General features: G+C 46.1%; 1 protein-coding gene across 2 annotated transcripts in view; it reads right to left on the bottom strand.

Annotated features, from left to right (window-relative positions):
• The window catches only part of ABCC8 (ATP binding cassette subfamily C member 8), a 241,379-nt gene extending 224,588 nt beyond the window's left edge, over positions 1 to 16,791 (bottom strand). For both annotated transcript variants that reach the window (XM_068260341.1, XM_068260342.1), the window contains exon 1: positions 15,737 to 16,791. In XM_068260341.1, coding sequence (XP_068116442.1) covers positions 15,737 to 15,884 — 148 coding nt within the window. In that variant the 5' untranslated portion in view covers positions 15,885 to 16,791. The remainder of the gene's footprint in view (positions 1 to 15,736) is intronic.
• Between the last annotated feature and the right edge of the window lie 2,428 nt (positions 16,792 to 19,219).

The raw sequence follows: 19,219 nt of genomic DNA, 5'->3' as shown, positions 1-19,219 counted from the left end.
GGTATGCAGTGGTGGGTTCACAGCACAGGTATGCAGTGGTGGGTTCACAGAACAGGTATGCAGTGGTGGGTTCACAGCACAGGTATGCAGTGGTGGGTTCAATGAACAGGTATACAGTGGCGGGTCCACTGAACAGAACAGGTATGCAGTGGCAGGTTCACTGAACAGGTATGCAGTGGTGGGTTCACAAAACAGGTATGCAGTGGTGGGTTCACAGAACAGGTATGCAGTGGTGGGTTCACAGCACAGGTATGCAGTGGTGGGTTCAATGAACAGGTATACAGTGGCGGGTCCACTGAACAGAACAGGTATGCAGTGGCAGGTTCACTGAACAGGTATGCAGTGGTGGGTTCACAAAACAGGTATGCAGTGGTGGGTTCACAGAACAGGTATGCAGTGGTGGGTTCACAGCACAGGTATGCAGTGGTGGGTTCACTGAACAGGTATGCAGTGGTGGGTTCACAGCACAGTTATGCAGTGGTGGGTTCACAGCACAGGTATGCAGTGGTGGGTTCACAGCACAGGTATGCAGTGGTGGGTTCACAGCACAGGTATGCAGTGGTGGGTTCACAGCACAGGTATGCAGCCAGCCAGGAACAAGTTAAGCCTAACTAATCTTTCCCTGAGAGACAGTCTGCAGCAGCTCGCCCTACTCTCACTAACGCAGGCAGCACACGAGTGACCGTAATGGCCGCCGCTGCCTGCCTTATATAAGGGGGGGTGGGGCTCCAGGGGCTAGTGTAGCCTAATTGGCTACACTGGGCCTGCTGACTGTGATGTAGAGGGTCAAAGTTGACCCTCCATGTGCATTATGGGGCGAACCGAACTTCCGCAAAGGTTCGTCTGCCGGACGCGAATGCGAACCACCGAAGTTCGCGTGGAACCGTTCGCAGGCGAACCGTTCGGCCCAACTCCACTCTGGATGTCGGTGGGGAGGAGGAGGAGGAATCCCTGTGGGGCAGCAGGGATATTGTTACACCACTGCTCTGCTACACAGATATTATTTATTTAGATCAATAAAAGTTTTGTTTTGATGCTTTCAGTACCTATAGATCCTTACCTGGGTGGAGCATTTTTGTGGATTATTATTGGCAATAGCCCTTTCAACTAAAGGAGAAGGTGGGTCCCAAATTTTTACTTTACCACCCTTCAATACAAGGGGCCCTCTTAAAGGGGAACTGAAGAGAGAGGTATATGGAGGCTGTCCTGTTTATTTCCTTTTAATTAATACCAGTTGCCTGGCAGCGCTGCTGATCCTCTGCCTCTAATACTATTAGCCATAGCCCCTGAACAAGCATGCAGCAGATCAGGTGTTTCAGACTTTAAAGTCAGATCTGACAAGACTAGCTGCATGCTTGTTTCTGGTGTTATTCAGATACTACTGCAGAGAAATAGACCAGCAGGGCTACCAGGCAACTGGTATTGATTGAAAGGAAATAAACATGACAGCCTCCATATACCTCTCTCAGTTCCCCTTTAATTGTTGTTGTGAGTACACAAGTTCTGGGTGGGGGAGGGGGACGTTATGGTGGATCCTCTGTAATGGGGTAACCATGGGGCTATGTGTATTATGACCCCAGGCAGAAAAGCCCCCCTGGACGTAGGCATGGAATTGTCATGCTAGACCATTTCTCTGATCCATGGAGGGCATTTTTTCTTATTCTTCTCTAGAGCTGCGGTTTACCCATACTTGTTTTTAAAGGGACACTGTAGGGGGATCGGGGGAAAATGAACTGAACTTACCCGGGGCTTCTAATGGTCCCCCGCAGACATCCTGTGCCCGCGCAGCCACTCACCGATGCTCCGGCCCCGCCTCCGGTTCACTTCTGGAATTTCTGACTTCAAAGTCAGAAAACCACTGCGCCTGCGTTGCCATGTCCTCGATCCCACTGATGTCATCAAGAGCGTACTGCGCACACACAGACCATACTGGGACTGCGCAGTACACTCCTGGTGACATCAGCGGGAGCGAGGACACGGCAACGCAGGCGCAGTGATTTTCTGACTTTAAAGTCAGAAATTCCAGAAGTGAACCGGAGGCGGGGCTGGAGCATCGGTGAGTGGCTGCGCGGGCACAGGATGTCTGCGGGGGACCATTAGAAGCCCCGGGAAAGTTCAGCTCATTTTCCCCCGACCCCCCTACAGTATCCCTTGAAGGACATACTAAATTTAAAGAACAACTGAGGTGAGAGGCATATGGAGGCTGCCATATTTATTTCCTTTTAAACAATACTAGTTTCCTGGCTGCCCTGCTGATTCTCTGCCTCTAATACTTTTAGCCATAGACCCTGAACAAGCATGCGGCAGATCAGGTGTTTCTGACATTATTTTCAGATCTGACAAGATTAGTTGCATGCTTGTTTCTGGTGTGATTCAGACACTGCTGCAACCAAATACATCAGCAGGGCTGTCAGGCAACTGGTATTGTTTAAAAGCTAATAAATATGGCAGCCTCCATATCCTCTTCGGTTGTCCTTTAGGGAGAAAGTACAAATAAAACTAAAAGAAATGCAAAGCCAGCACAGCCAGTCAGTCTTTGTTAAGTGTAATTGCTGCAATCTGACTGGTTGCTCCAGGCCAGTGCTCTAGTTTATTCCATCCATCAGCTCTGATAAATCAGCTCTAGTGACTGTGTTCAGTTATTACGCTCTGTGTAACACAAGCACAATACACCCTCCGTGTTATCCTGTTGTGTATCTTGCCATATCATAACTGTGAGGTCATCACTGGGGAATTCCGGAGTCCTGGCCCAGATTTGTCTTCTGTATTGAGTGATGTGGTCCAGGCCTGCTCCATACATAGACGCAGCCCCGCTGGACGTCTCCATAAATGGGATTAATGAGAACAGCAAGAAATTCTCACTAATCAGGCAATTTGTAATGAAGAAACACAGAACCAGAGAAATCAGCCTCCATTTATTCTATCAGTTACATATGGAGGCTAGACTGGTTCTGGAGGCATTTGGATAGGAGGCTCTATAGGGTGGAAGGCCTGCGGTAGAGTGGGTACAGGGGGTGCTTTTCAGTGTGTAGGGGGAATGTTCAGGGGTTCTGGTGGATGGAGTAGCCACAGAGGTAGGCCATGCAAACTATAGATTAGTACAGGGCCAGATTACCACAAGGCACTGTAGGCACATGTCTACAGGCACCTGATGATGGAAAGGTGGCTCACTTTGCTCCCCAAGTGCCGCACTTTTTCCCTATGCAGAGTCCTGATGAGAGTATATGAAAGATTACTCACCCAAGTCTCAGCATTCCACTGATGAGATCTCCCTTTAGTCAGGGGCACCTCTAGCTACTTAATACTAAGGTTCCTCTAGCTACCTGGTACTTGGGGGTCACCCTTAGCTATGTAATATTGAGGGTACTTCTGGCTACCTAATACTTGGGGGGGCACCTGAGGCTACCTATGACGTGTAAGGGAAATAAGGGAGAAGTGGCCAGCCAGCACACTTGCATTGCAGTTCGGTGGGGATTTGTAGATTCATGGAGGTTGAAGTCTAAGGAGCCAGGACATCTGTGCCTATAAGCTCCTGTGAGGTAAATCCAGGCCTGGATCAGTCTGCAGATTGTCGAGGGTTAAGTATGGGCTGGCTCTATGGGTTGGAAGGGGGAACTAGGAGGATCTGGGCAGGGAAGTAACTTGAACAAGGTGCCCCCTTCACGCAACTCTGAAGCCAGGCCCCCTTGCAACTTCCACCCCAAGATCACAGTGCACTAGTGTGTTTTAACCCAACCCCCAACTCCCCCTCCTGCATTGGCATACTTTACCTTCTTCAAGCAGAGATGCATGTCCTCACTCTCTTATCTTTGCTGTAGCCGCCGTACAGCCTATTCCATTTGCAGCTCCCATTTTTGCATGTCACGTGACATGGGTCAGGTGTCACAAGGAGATAGGCTGTACGATGGCTACAGTGAAAAGTGAGAATATGACTTTCTGCTGGAATAAGGTAAAGTATGACGCCCTGCTGCCACTGCTCTGCATCTTGCTACAAGACAGGGCCCCGCGACTAGTGTTGAAAACCTTAAAGTCGCCCATCACCACACTTGTGGACATGTCAGCAATGGATGAATGACAACTGGCTGAAACTAAATGCAGACAAAACTGAAGTCCTTCTGATTGGAGGGCAGAGCATGATAACAAAACAACTTAACTTGCAGTCTTCACCACTGGGAATAGGAGGCACGGATCTACAGAGCTCTGATCATGTGCGTAGCCTGGGAGTTCTAATTGATGGGATTTAAACTTCAGAACTCAAATCTCTGCTGTGGTGAAATCATCCTATTTTCACCTGAAGAACATTGCAAAAATCAAGCACCTCATCCCCCCAGAAGATCTGCCAACCTTAGTCCATGCCTTCATCACATCCCGACTGGACTACTGCAATGCTCTCTACACTGGCCTTCCAAAAAAGGTCTTGTACCGCCTAGAGCTGATACAGAATACTGCTGCCAGACTGCTAACCAACCAACCCCGTCACTGCCACATAACGCCAGTCCTGCACTCCCTTCACTGGCTACCTATAGAATGGAGGGTCCTATTCAAGATCGGCCTACTGACATTTAAATCCCTGAATAATCTAGGCCCTGGATACATGAAAGATATGTTACAGCTGCGTAGCAATCCCCGCATTCTCAGATCCACAGGTTCTAATAATCTAGTCATACCCAGAGTCCACTTGGAAACTTTTGGTCCCAGAGCCTTCTGTCATGCTGCCCCTACGTTTTGGAACTCCTTACCTCAACAGATCAGGACAGCTCCATCCCTGGACGTGTTTAAAGCCAGACTGAAAACCCACCTGTTCAGTTTGGCATTTGCAGAAATATAACTTTTGTTGTGTGAATACTTCATCCTACTAATTACTGAATCTGAGAGAGCCTAAGCGCTTTGAGTCCTATGGGAGAAAAGCGCTATAGAAATGTTATTGTATTGTATTGTATTGTAAGTTCACTTATTGGCTCTTCATGTGACTCGCATGAAGCGTAACGTGTGAACTACAAATAAGCGAACTCCCCCTGAACCTGTCCACTTGTCTGGGTGCTGAAGTGTGATAATGGGAGAATTTGGGTTTCTGAATTTCAGTAACTTGAATCCAAATAACACTTCCCGCGACTCCCGCTATTGCTACTCCCCTGGATCTGTGCATTGGAGGGAAGCATGTAAAACTCTGGAAATTGAAGAGATCACAAGGAAATGGGAGTTGTCAGGCCTGGATTTAGATCACAGGAGCCTGTAGGGACAGATGTCCTGGCACCCGAGACTTTGCCCTCCATGAAATTACAAACCCCCGCCGAACCGCACCACAAGTGTGCTGGCTGTCCCAGCTGTCACTTCTCCCTTACTTCCCTGCCCATCATAGGTAGCTACTGGTGTTCCTCAGTATTAGGTAGCTAGAGCAATCTCAGTGTTAAATATCTAGAGCCACCCCTGACTGAAGGGAGATTTTGTCAGTGTAATTTTGCGAGCTGGGTGAGTGACCTCTCAATTACACTCAGGGGTAAGAGGCACTTAGGTAGGGGAGTGCGTTTTTCCATCATCAGGTGCCTGTAGGCACGTGCGTACAGTGCCTTGGCCCTGGGAATAGTGGTGAAGCCCTGTAGATTGGTCATGAGCAATGTGTGAAGGCATTTGGCAAAGACCTGCAGATCAGAAAGGAACCAGGGAAGCAATGGAGCCCTGGAGAACATCTGTAGATTGCAGAGGGTTTGGAAAATACACCTATGGAGTTCTGTATATTGAAGCGGAATTGACAAAGATGTTGAAGCTGTAGGAAAGGAGTCAGGAATGAAGGACACAATTATGATTAAAGTTTTATAGGTCAAAATGTATTTGTATATTGGAGAGGGATTTTAGGAGGCCAGCACTGGTGAAGCAATTTAAACTGAAGACGGGTGGGGCACTGGAGAAGCTTCTGGGATCTGGTAAGGAAGCAATATGCGCTACAGCAGCTCTGTATTATGGAGAAACAAGGTAAACAGTTTGCACATTGGACAATGGTGGGTACTGGTAACGTTCTCTAGGGTGGTGCAGAGGCACGAGAAGAACCTTTGCAGTGGAATTAGGAAAGGAAAGGATGGGGGACCCTAGAAGATCATTGTGCATTAGTGGTTGGGAAATAACTGGAGAAGCTCTGTAGATTGAGAGAGCCAGTCTGGTGAAATTCTCTAGATGAAGAGGGAAAAATGGCTGCTTGCTTGCTGGCTGGCATGGGGTAGTGTAACCACCCGTTTTGCAAAGGAGACCATAAAGAATGTGAACTGCGTAAATACGTCCGGAGTTTTATGTTAATTTACATTCTTCATTTTAAAGGACACCCAAGGTGAAAATAAACGAATGAAATAAATGATTGTATCTATCTAGCTTCTCCTAAAATGACTTTTTTTAAGATATTTCAGTTTTATTTTATGTTTAAATCTACTTTTTAAGTTTTAACTGTTTTATTGTTTTGCTCAATGACACATTCATTGAAGTATGCCAGAGCTAAGATCTATGAATTATTGACAGTTTTTATCACTTTCCTGCTCTCAGAAACCATTTTCTGCTAGGAAAGTGTTTTATAGCTGGAATTTCTTATCAGTGAGGGTCACACTGTAGTCACTTTCTGTCTGTGTCAGCAAAAAACTCGGTATACAGAGGCGCCAGAGTAGAGTAAAACGTTTTAAAAACCGCTTAAAAGGAGAGGGGGATGTTAAGGTGGACTCACCTCCCTCTTACGAAAAAGAAAACTCACTTGAGTCTCAATAAAATAGAATTGTCAAGTAATTTATTCAACTCCACAAATGCAACGCGTTTCGCGGGCGTGACCCCGCTTCCTCAGGCAAAAATGGGAGCACAACTGGAATAAAAACAAAATATACACAAAATAACTACCCACAGAATTGCAACAATTGGCGCAGCAGATAATTGGTAGAGAACACATAAAATAATTGCTACATAAAGCATTGCTACAAAATAATAATAATAATAATAATAAAATAAATAAATAAATAAATAAAAAAAATAAAAAACATTTTCCGCCCACATAAACACAGGGCTATGCAAACAAGCTTAGATGTCAGAAATCAAATAGCTAAGGCTTAATGCTCCCAGATTAGAGGAATCATATTGTATGGCAGCAGCGAATCATATTGTATGTCTCAAAGTGAAACAGTTACATGGTAGAGCTGGGTATAGGCCACGGTCTATTCCCAGATAGCATATAGAGCTTTATATGGACACAATTTTGTCCATATAAAGCTCTATATGCTATCTGGGAATAGACCGTGGCCTATATACCCAGCTCTACCATGTAACTGTTTCACTTTGAGACATACAATATGATTCGCTGCTGCCATACAATATGATTCCTCTAATCTGGGAGCATTAAGCCTTAGCTATTTGATTTCTGACATCTAAGCTTGTTTGCATAGCCCTGTGTTTATGTGGGCGGAAAATGTTTTTTATTTTTTTTATTTATTTATTTATTTTATTATTATTATTATTTTTTTTTTGTAGCAATGCTTTATGTAGCAATTATTTTATGTGTTCTCTACCAATTATCTGCTGCGCCAATTGTTGCAATTCTGTGGGTAGTTATTTTGTGTATATTTTGTTTTTATTCCAGTTGTGCTCCCATTTTTGCCTGAGGAAGCGGGGTCACGCCCGCGAAACGCGTTGCATTTGTGGAGTTGAATAAATTACTTGACAATTCTATTTTATTGAGACTCAAGTGAGTTTTCTTTTTTTGTAAGAGGGAGGTGAGTCCACCTTAACATCCCCGTCTCCTTTTAAGCGGTTTTTAAAACGTTTTACTCTACTCTGGCGCCTCTGTATACCGAGTTTTTTGCTGATCTTCTAGTCCACCCTGGGTGGAGGGGTGCATCCCCATCTACTATCTACTATCTACAGAGAGCGACTTCTTAACCTGAGTAGGGTCAGGTCCTAATACTCCCCATCTGCATTTAAAGTGGTTGCCTATTGGTAACCCGTGTTTGTGAGTATATATATACATAAAATTGTATTGAACTCTTCATTTTACCTGACAATACTGCACCATATTGGGCTCTCGATTCTCTTCTTGTTTTTAAGCATACCTGTCTGTGTCAGGACTGAGTCAGCCACTTACATACCTGATATTTAACTCTTTCAGGCAGAGAAAAAAAAAAGGAACAGCATAGTTATTTGTGTGCTAGGCACTGTACATACTCATGTCTATCTCATCATGTCACGTGTCACCTCGGGTATCCTTTAAGAACAACAATACTACTATTCATGGGCCCTCCCTCAACAAAATATGTATTGGGCCTCCTACGTTCACACTCTCTTCCCCCATGGTGGCCCACACGGCCAGAGGGCCCATAATTCTAGAGGTCATGTGACAAGCATGGCCCTTGTGACTGTTCTTTCCCCCACAAAAGTGTGGCCACCATGACTTTCTCCACCCATTACAAGCGTGGCCACAGGTGGTTCTTGCATCAGTAGAAGGGTAAGCTCCAGGCACCTTTGTGGGTGTGCTCCCCAGTAGTCAATCCTCTGCATTAATGGTTGTGTTCATGGAATCTGAAGTGAGATGGTTAACGTGATATGTGTAGTAATAAAGATATGTGTAGGCTACGGTAGGACACAATGTGATTGAAGTGTTTTGGCTTGTGTGTTTTAAAGCACTGTGTAATGTGTCAGCACTATATACAGTAAATCCAAATGAATAAAGTGCTGCAGACAGATTTATCTGATATGTAGAACAGCTGTGCAGAAGGGATTATGAATCTCCAGGAAAATCCATCATAAAATAATATAGCTCATTATATAACGTTCTGGTGTAGACCTCCCGTCACGTTGGACCTCAGAGCTCTATGAAGTTTTGGTGACCTTTCTATCAAAGATATTTCTAGAAGGCACATTCCGTTAAGAGTTTGTCCTCCATGTGACCTAATTTATCTCTGAGCTCTGCTAAAACACATCTGACTATTACAATTATTACGATGTGTGAATCGTGAATAAGTTCAGCTGTCTGAGGTCTCCACGCTTCTGGCGGAATATCGTGTGTGTTTTCATTACTCTGAAAAGATCGTGTAATTGGGGACTCGGACGGGTGTTTCTGACATCACCAATTATAGACACAGTGATAACGGTGGCGATTGACAGTCTCCGGAGCAACAGTCACGTGACTTTTTAAAGTAACACACCAATTTGCTGAGGAGTGTAAAACTCAAATACACAAAGGGCTGAAATTGAACAGTGGAACCAAGTCATTGGCCAAACTTAATGTCTAGTGGCCACCTCCCTCCTTTATAAAGTTCTCTGGTATCTAATGAACTCTCTCCCCTATACAGTTCCCTGGTGTCTAAAGGCCCTCTCCCTCCCCTATACTGTTTCCTAGTTTCTAATGCGCCCTCCCTCCTGTATACAGTTCCCTGTTGTCTAGTGACCCTCTCCCTCCTTTATACAGTTCCCTGGTTTTGAGTTGCCCTCTCCCTCCCTTATACAGTTCCCTGGTTCTGAGTTGCCTCCCTCCCTCCCCTATAGAATTCCCTGATGGCTAGTGGTTCCCCCCCCCCACCCCTAAATAGTTCCCTGGTGTCTATGTGGGTCCTCCTCCCTCCCCTATACAGTGTTTAGTGCTTTCCCCTCCCTCCCCCGTATGGCTTCCATGGTGATCCAGGGCTTTACCCCCACTAGAGCTTCCCTGGTGGTCTACAGTGGGACAAACATAATGCAAAATGGGGAAACCACTTGAAGGCCAAATCTGATGGCTCTGTGGGCCAGAGTTTGACATGTATGTTCTATGGAATACATAAACATGGAATTCCTGTATAACAACATGTGAACCTAAAGCCTAGAGAAAAAATGAGATGAACTCACCTGGGGCTTCCCTCAGCCTCCTGCAGCCGATCGGTGCCCTCACAGCCCAGCTCTGACGCTCCAGGACCCGCCGGCGAACACTTCCGGTTTGGCCGTCACCAGCCGACAGGCATGGGAACGCGAGTGATTGTTCGCGTTCCCAGTCTGTATATCGCCCCTATGCTGCTATTGCAGGCTGCTAGGAGGCCGCAATAGCAGAATAGGGGGCGATATACAGGCTGGGAACGCGAACAATCACTCGCGTTCCCATGCCTGTCGGCCGGTGACGGCCAAACCGGAAGTGTTCGCCGGCGGGTCCTGGGCCATTGGAGCGGGGCTGCGAGGGCACCGATCGGCTGCTGGGGGCTGAGGGAAGCCCCAGGTGAGTAAATCTCATTTTTTTTTCCAGGCTTTAGGTTCACTAACTCTCAACTCTGGTCCAGCCCCCTCCCCTATTATATAATTGGAAAAGACTAGAGAGCTGTCAGTAGGAAAATTCTGTTTTTATGGTTGCCCAACAGCTCTACTCATTGTCCACCAGCAGAAGATCAATAGCTGGCGGTGCTTCTGACAGGTTGTCACATGCAGCATAGAGGAATGCTCTTGTAATAGGTACAGGTGTAGGGCACGTATTTACCACCACAAGCATGTAGGGTTCATATCCCTCCCATATTCTACCTACACACCCATTCTGTTCATTAATTAGGGAGATCCTTGATGAAATGCAGGGACTTCCTGGTCGTTCTGCAACACAGAGTAGAATAAAGATGCTATACAATGGCTGTAATTCCTTATCAGTGAGGATTATGCTATACAGGGCCGGTTTAAGAAACAATGGGGCCCCAGGGCAAAATAAACCTGGGGGGCCCCCCCAACAGATACCCCGGAGCAAAAATTGGCATTAAGGGACCTTTTTTGCAGCTGGTATAGTCAGGGTTTGAAGCCCCAATCGCTCGGAGCTCCACATTCTGGCTACCCCAGCCTGCATGGGGGACAAGGGGTTAAAAAGTTTCAGGAGGGGGGACCCCACATAATTAAAAAAAAAAAATCCAACACTCTAAACATAAAAAAAAAAATTGGGAAAATAGGAAAAAAAATGCCAGGGATCTTCATGCAGCCATATTGCGGCTGTATAGCGATCCCTGGCCAAAGCGCTGTGGCTGCGTATGGACCCCAGGAAACCCCGTCAGGAAATGTATTGCTCTTTCTTTTGATACATGTAAAATTACACTACCGTTAGGTACTAAAAGTGACATTTACCGCATTTAAAAGTATACTTTTTTCCTTCGAAACTTTAAAATCGATTTTCTCAAAAACTATAAGGTCTTTTTGAAAAATTGTTTTTTCCTCTTATTCCCAATGATCTCCTGCAAATTTAGGGTTTCTAGAATTTAAGGTGGATTTGCTATTAACCATTAAAGTCGGCTGGTTTTTAAATGTGTATTTTTTTTCCTTTGAAACTTTAAAATAGATTTTCTCAGGAACTATAAGGTCGATTTGAAAAAAAATGTTTCCTCTTGGGAGACCCTACAAGCTCTGGGGCCCTGGGGCAGCTGCCTCCTTTGCCTCTATGGTAGCGCCGGCCCTGATGCTATAGTCCAACTGGGTCCCGAATGGAGAGAAACCGTCACTTGCATACCAGAATGTTTAACTCTTTAATGCAGAAAAAGAAGAAAAGGAACACAGCCTCATTATTTGTATGTTTGGCACTGTACATACACATGTCTATCTCGTTATGTCACAAAATTACCTACTTTAAGAGCTGATGCCCCTCAATCACTCTGTATAGGACACAGGTGTCGAACTCCAGGCCTAGAAGGCCAGATCCATGCCAGTGTTTAGGATGGACTGAGAAATAGAGGAATCTGTTATACCTGATGGACCACACCTTTCCTGATTCAGACCCATCAATTAATTTGAGCTGTGGCAAAAATTAGTGAGGATCTCGGCCCTCGAAGGACCGGTTTGACATCCCTGGCATAGGAGAACAAGAGAGACTGCATCACCTTATTTTGTAGAAAGCCGCTATGGGCCCATGGTGCAATCACCCACGATGGCTTATACTGCCATTCATGCAGCTGATCTGCACACTCAATCCATTGCAGTGTTTTATTTAAAAGTTCATCAAAAGTCCTCCCAGCAACAATTTTGGAGGTACACACAGACCTCTTTTTTTAAATCTACAATGACAAGGTGTAACTAAACATACCAAAGTCATGTCTATGGTGATTTCTGACAAACATTGGGATAAAATGCATCAGTGGATTGAGTGTGACAACCAACTTCTTCATTTTCTCAATCAGGTTGGAAACACAGGATGCTTGCTCTCTCTAGAGCAGCAAGATAAAGGAGATGCAAGATAAAGGCCCCTCACTCACTCTAGGATACATGATGAACCTTAGAGAACTCCTAGTCACTCCAGAGACAAAAGAGTCATTACTCACTCTGAAGACACAAGACAGGCTGCAGAGTCCCACGCAGGATTAAAGTGAATCCGAGGTGAACTTTTACTCATTGCATAATTGTGTTCCTTTCCTATTGTTTATAGGGCATTCCTCAAGCCAAATACTCTTTTATTTTTGTTTTAATACTCTAATTCCCTATAAACTAAATAAACCACGCCCACAGGTTTTCAGAGAGCCTTGGCAGTAGCAAGGGCTCATGGGAGCTCAGTTTGGGCAGGGGAGGAGGAGGTGTTACTAGCCATTGATTTCAGAGGCAGAGGGGAGGAGGGAGGACTGGGGATTAGGTTTTTTTCACAGTCTGATTGCTGATGGTGCAGATAAGCCTTCCTCTGTATAATGTTTACAAACAACATGGCTGCTGTCATTGTATCACGGGAAGAAATAATCAATTACTATTAAATATGTTTGCAGCTAGATTTGCTGTGTAAACTATCTAAACTTTAGATAAGATATATAGACAAGTTACTTGTTGTAGTTAGTTTTTCATCTCGGATCCGCTTTAAGTGCAAAAAACTCATCACACACACTCTTGAGATACAAGATGAAGAGCAAAGCACCCCTTACACACTCCAAACACAAGATAAAGTGCAAAGCACCCTTTTCACACTCCATACACAAGATAAAGTGCAAAGTACCCTTTGCACATTCCAGACGCAATACAAAGTGCAAAGCACCCCTTGCACACACTAGAGGCAAGATGAAGTGCAAAGCACCCCTTGCACACTCCAGATGCAATATAAAATGCAAAGCACCCTTTGCGCACACCAGACGCAATATAAAATGCAAAGCACCCCCTGCACACACTAGAGGCAATATATAGTGTAAAGTACCTCTTGCACACTCCACACACAATATAAAGTGAAAAGCACCCCTTGCACACACTAGAGACAAGATGAAGTGCAAAGCACCTCTTCCATTCCCAAGACAGAAGATACAATGCAAATCACCGCTTGTACACTCCAGACATAAGATAAAGAGTGAAGTACTCCTTTTGCACTCCAGACACAAGATAAAGTGCAAAGCACCCCTTGCGCACTCCAGACACAAGATAAAGTGCAAAGCACCCCTTGCGCACTCCAGACACAATATAAAAGGTAAAGCACCTCTTGCGCACTGCTTGCACAAGATAAAGTGCAAAGCATCACTTGCACACTACAGACACAAGGTAAAGTACAAAGCACCTCTTGCACACTCCAGACACGTGATAAAGAGCAAAGCACCTCTTTCACACTGTAGGCAGAAGATAACGTGCACAGCACCCCTAGCACATCCCAGACACAAGATAAAGTCCAAAGCAACCCTTTAACACTCAAGACACAAGATAACGTGCAAATATCCCTTGCATACTCCAGACACAAGATAAAGTGCAAAATGCCCCTTGCATACTCCAGACACAAGATAAAGTGCAACACACCTCTTTTACGCTCCAGACATAAGATTAAGTGCAAAGCACCTTTCCATACTCCAGACACAAGATAAAGTGTGAAGCACCCCTTATGTACTCCAGACAAACGATAAAGTGCAAAGTCATCCTTGCACACTCTGGAGACACAAGATAAAGTACCTAAAACTATTCCCTAAATGCAGATCACCCCTTGCTCACTTAGTGGATACAAGATCGGGTGCAGAGAGCCCATTGCACATGCTGGAGACACGTGATAGGATGCAGAGAACCTATTGCTCACTTTGGAGCTGTAAGATAAAGTATAGAACACCCCTAGTTCACTCTGAAGACACAAGATAAAGTCCAAAGACCCAACACTTAAAACTTGTACCCACTTTCAATTTAGGTTGTCTGAAATGATAGTTCATTATCATTTCTAATGCCTTTTCAGAATGCGTACAGGCAAATTGCCAATCAGGCATGCTAGAAAACCATGGAGACACAAGATAGACCGCAGAGATCACGCAATGACTCTGGAGACACAAGATTGACCACAGACATCTCTCTGATTCTGGAGACACACGACAGACCACATAGACCCCCTCACTGACTCTGGAGACGCAAGATAGACCACAGCGACCCCACAGTCACTCTGGAGACAGAAAATAAAGCCAGAAACCCCTCACTTACTCTGGAGACACAAGATAGACCACAGAATCTCCTCACTGACTTTGGAGTCACAAGAAAGACCACAGAGTCTCCTCACTCACTCTGGAGACACAAGACAGACCACAGTGGAATGTCACTTTTTCTGGAGATGCAAGGCAGACCAGAGTCCCCTCACTCACTCTGCAGACACAAGACAGACCTCAGAGATCCCTCACTTACTCTGGAGACAGAAATAGAGCACAGAGACCCCTCAGTCACTCTGGAGACAGAAAATAAAGCCAGAGACCCCTCGCTTACTCTGGAGACACAAGATAGACCACAGAGTCTCCTCACTCACTCACTCTGGAGACACAAGATAGACTACAGTGACATATCACTTTTTCTGGAGATGCAAGGCAGACCAGAGTCCCTTCACTCACTCTGCAAACACAAGGCAGACCACAGAGTCCCTTCACTCACTCTGGAGACAGAAAATAGAGCACAGAGACCCCTCAACCACTCAGAAGTCCCCTTCACTCACTCTGGAGTCGTAGGATGCAGTGCAGGATACTGACAGACCATCACTTGCATACGATAAACTACTGTATGTTTTCTAAGAACTGAAAGTCGCTATGTAGTCTCTGCACAACTGCTCCATACAGTGGAGCCTGTAAGAGGATACAGTGTGCAGCCTACTGAGTTACATGTATTCCATACTCAGCCCTATAAGATGGAGGAAAAAGCCATGACATACATAAAGACTATACAGTGTACAGTGTATGGCAAAGCAGTACTTAGTGTAGGATGACAGCCAGTCATTTCAGAAGATGTGCCATTTGGTGATGATGGTATGCAGGATACAGATGTGGGTAATCTGAGCTTTATATTGTGTCTGTAGGTAGTTACCTATGAAGAGTACGTAGGGTATGTATAGTTTATACATAGCGCTGTATAAACAGCAGGTAGGTAGTACAGTATGCAGGCAGGGTCTGGTTAATGGAAATTATGACATGCACAGTACAGTTCGCATAATGCAAAGTGCTGCATACACACTGGCTCCACACTGTATCCACTCTTATCAGATGTATGACAAGGCATGGGCCCCCACCAATGCAGAGGATGGTATGGTGAGTATACACAGTGCAGATAATAATAAGCATATTTAAAATAGCAGGCAGTAGTACATAGCTTAGGTAGGTAGGTACTCGCCAATGTAGGGGACAGTATGGTGGGTGCAGACAATGCGGATAAGGGGCAGTATACAAAGTAGTATACTGTATTACATAATGTAGGCAGGTACTCACCAGTCAGGATCGTATGGATGGTATGTATAGTGTGGATAATGAACTGTATACCTACAGTAAAGTAGTATAGCACAGTGTAGGCAGGTATCTAGGTAGGAAGTTGGGTAGGTGCTCACCGATGAAGAGGATGGGGAAGGTGATGAAGAGGAGGAAGACGTGAGGAACCACATTCAGAGCATCCACAAAGCAGCCGTTATTCAGGACCCCGTTGTCCACGTTGTAGGCAGAGGAATTGTTGTCTGTACCGCAGAATGCCAGGGACATGGTGCTCCCGGGACGTCAGGACAAGACACAGGGGTGGGCAGGCAGGTGAGACGGGGGTCCTTCTACCTGGGGTACATGCTGTAGATAGAGGGCAGAGTAGGGGCCTCCATGGCACCTCACAAGGATCCACAACCTGCTGCTTCCACGCTTGGCATCACGGTTCCAGCTGGGTACGTGAGGACAGGGAGTGCACCTGTCTGCATCCCAACCGTGGCCACAGAGGACAACCTGAACACGCGCAGCACTCTCCTCCTTCCTGCAGCTCTCTGATGCCTCTCTCTTTCCAGGGGCTCTCTGCTTGGTATGGGGGTGTCTTCTTTATTCTGGGGGTACAGGGGTGCCCCTGTAACAGTCCAGTGCCAGGGATTTGCTGATGCCTCTCTGCAGGAGTCTCCCCAATGCTGGCTGGGTAGGTCAGGGTGGCCTTCTCTCCTAGATGGGTAGAAAGTCTTGAATCTTTTATATTTGTAATGGGGGTGCAGGGGGGAGGGGATTGCCTCCTGTACTGGGTGGGGGATCAGTCTGGGGACTTTGTACACTCCCTCACTCCAGGGATCCTTCAGAACAGATGGTTTAGGCTGAAGGGATGAAGGGTCTTCTCTCCTCCACTGGATGGTAAAGGAATGACCAGTTACTCAGGGCTCTGAGGGAGGACTGGGGGGTACCTGCTGCTCAGTGCTCCTTGTGATGCTGTGGTATTTGGGTACCCTTTGTGCTGTAGTCTTCAGGCTTTGTGCTGGTGGTCTCCTCTCATGGATGGATGGGTGAATGGGATGGGCACTGGGCAGAGTGATATCACGTGGTCTATGCCCCCTGATCTGCTGGTATCGGTGCTTGGTGCCCCCCTGAGCTGCTGTCTCTCCTCTCTGTCTTTCTGGCGTTCCGATCTTAAAGGGACAGCGCTTCTCCTGTCACACAGTCAGCAGAGGGAGGAGGGAGGGGGAGTTCTGCACATGTGCTGTTCAGCCATCTGTCTGCCTATACAGCCTCCTGCCTGTCAGCTCACTATTAACCCTTCACTGGAACCAGCATCACTGAGGAGGGAGACACTGCCATTACTCACAGGATCACCCCTCCTCTTCCATTAATCCCAAGATTAACCCTTGCACTCATTTTACTGAAACGTCTCTGCTGTTACACTCCAGCCTTCCTTTTAGAAGATTAATTTGTTGATTGTTCACTACCAGTACCAGTGTGCCCCGCCCCTAGGGTTAACACCTCCCCATTGCCCTCCCAGGATTAACCCCTTTCCTGCCAATGTCATTGCCCCCCAAATTACCCACGTGACTCCCACTCTTCTTTACTCCCTACACAGGATTAACCTCTTCACTTCTTCTGCTCCACCATCCTTTTACCCCCTCCTTTTAGGATTAACCTTGGCATTGGTACTGTCATTCCCTAATCCCTTGCCTTTTTCTCTACCACTGCCTGCAGAATTGATCTCCTCATGCCTGTTGCCATCAACATTAAACCTGATCCCGGAAATTCCTCTCCGCTCTAAAAGATAAGCAACAGCATAATAACCTCTAAAGAAAAAGATTTCTTTGTTACAGCTGATACAAATCCTGCAGTAAATCTGCAGTGTGTCTACTTCCTGCTTTCATGGAAGCAGACATAGGGTTAACATCCTGTGTTTACAAATTAGCTGCTCTGCTGACACAGCTGAGAGATCAAATTATGGTGGTGATTAGTCACAGATGAGGGGGAATTAGACAGGCTAAACCAGCCTTTCTCAACCTTTCTACCCTGGAGGAACCCTGCAAATAACTTTTGGATCTCAAGGAACCTCTGCAAACAAGGTTTTGGTCTCGAGGAACCCCTGTATTTATTTTGCAGGAAGCATGGTCTTTAAAAGTATGTGTTTTTTTCACTACCCCCTATTACACTGCCACTCATACTGTCTCCTGATGCCCCAATTTAGTGCTTCTTGTTACAGTATCACCTATTATAGTGTGCTGTATTATACTTCCCCCACGATGGGGGGTAAATGCCAAGGAACCCCTACAGAGTGCTAAGGGAACCCTGGTTGAGAAAGCCTGGGCTAAACACTCTAAATACATACAGGGTACAATTCTCTATGTTTTCCTTGTGTCCTGTGCAAGAGTTCAGATCCACCTTAACCACTCCATTGCCACTATCGAGGGGGGGGGGGGGGGGGGTAGGGGGGTACCAGCCTTTCAATGCCATTACTCCACAAAGAAATTAAGACTTACTGCCCATTTTCTAACAGCCCCCTGCATAAATTAACCCCTTGCGGAATTCAGACTAATCCCTTGGAATTAACCCTTTCATTGCACTTGTCTACTTGTTTAAAACCTCTGCCCTGCCATTTACACCATACAAACCCCTTCACTGCCATAACTCAACACAAAACACTCCTAATCAGCTACTTTATCACTATCACTTAGCCCATCCCTCCCACTGATGCCAGCAGAGCAGAACAGCCATGATTCTGACATGCCACAGCCACACCCAAGATTATCCACTTCTCCCAGTACCACAGATTTAGGCACCTCTTAGGGCTCGTTTCCACTATTGCGAATCCGCATGCGTCTTGCGTATGCGGATTCGCATAGACAATATAAGTGAATGGGCCTGTTTCCACTTATGCGTCTGCGGGAGCGTTTTATTGTGCGGAGAAAATCTGCACGGAACACACTGCAGAATTCGCCTGTGTGTGGAATGCAGGCGAATCGCACACAATGTATTTAATAGGGAAATCGCATGCGTTTTCCCCATGCGTTTTTTTACCAATGTAAATTCACACAGGCAGTGACATGGTTTAAATCGCATATACCTTCACCTATGCGAATTCGCGGCAATAAACGCATGCGGAATCGCATCCGCATGCGATTTCATCAGCGGTGGAATCCAGGCGATTCCGCACCGCAATAGTGGAAACGAGCCCTACACTAGAAGTCAGAACCTGCGCTGCGATACCTTATTTTACCGCAATAGGCCACAAAAGCAATGAAAGTCTATGGAGATGCAGTGCTTTGCACCGAAAGTATCCAACCCAACAAAAGGGCAGCTTAACGCACAGTGCTTGGGGTAATGAAAGTTTATGGGCGACGCAGTACGATTCCTGGACCAATGGGAATCCCAGTGACGTACTTCCTGTCCAGCAGGGAGGACATCACTGAGTGGGGGGTGGTGCTATGCATATGACCTGTTGACGCATTCTGCCGCAGGGTCATAGGAGTGAGTTATTTTCGTGCTGCAATGCGGCAGGAGCATTGCACTGCAAAAAACAAGTGTAAGACCGTCCTATCTCATTCACTGCCCAGTAGCCATTATAAGTGGGAGGTGCTAACCCCTCCCTTTTAGAACCCCAC

The sequence above is a fragment of the Hyperolius riggenbachi genome, chromosome 11 (genome assembly GCF_040937935.1).
Source record: "Hyperolius riggenbachi isolate aHypRig1 chromosome 11, aHypRig1.pri, whole genome shotgun sequence".
Taxonomy (NCBI): Eukaryota; Metazoa; Chordata; class Amphibia; order Anura; family Hyperoliidae; genus Hyperolius; species Hyperolius riggenbachi.
Note: the sequence above shows the minus strand (reverse complement) of the source record. Positions and strands in the feature narration are given on the sequence as shown.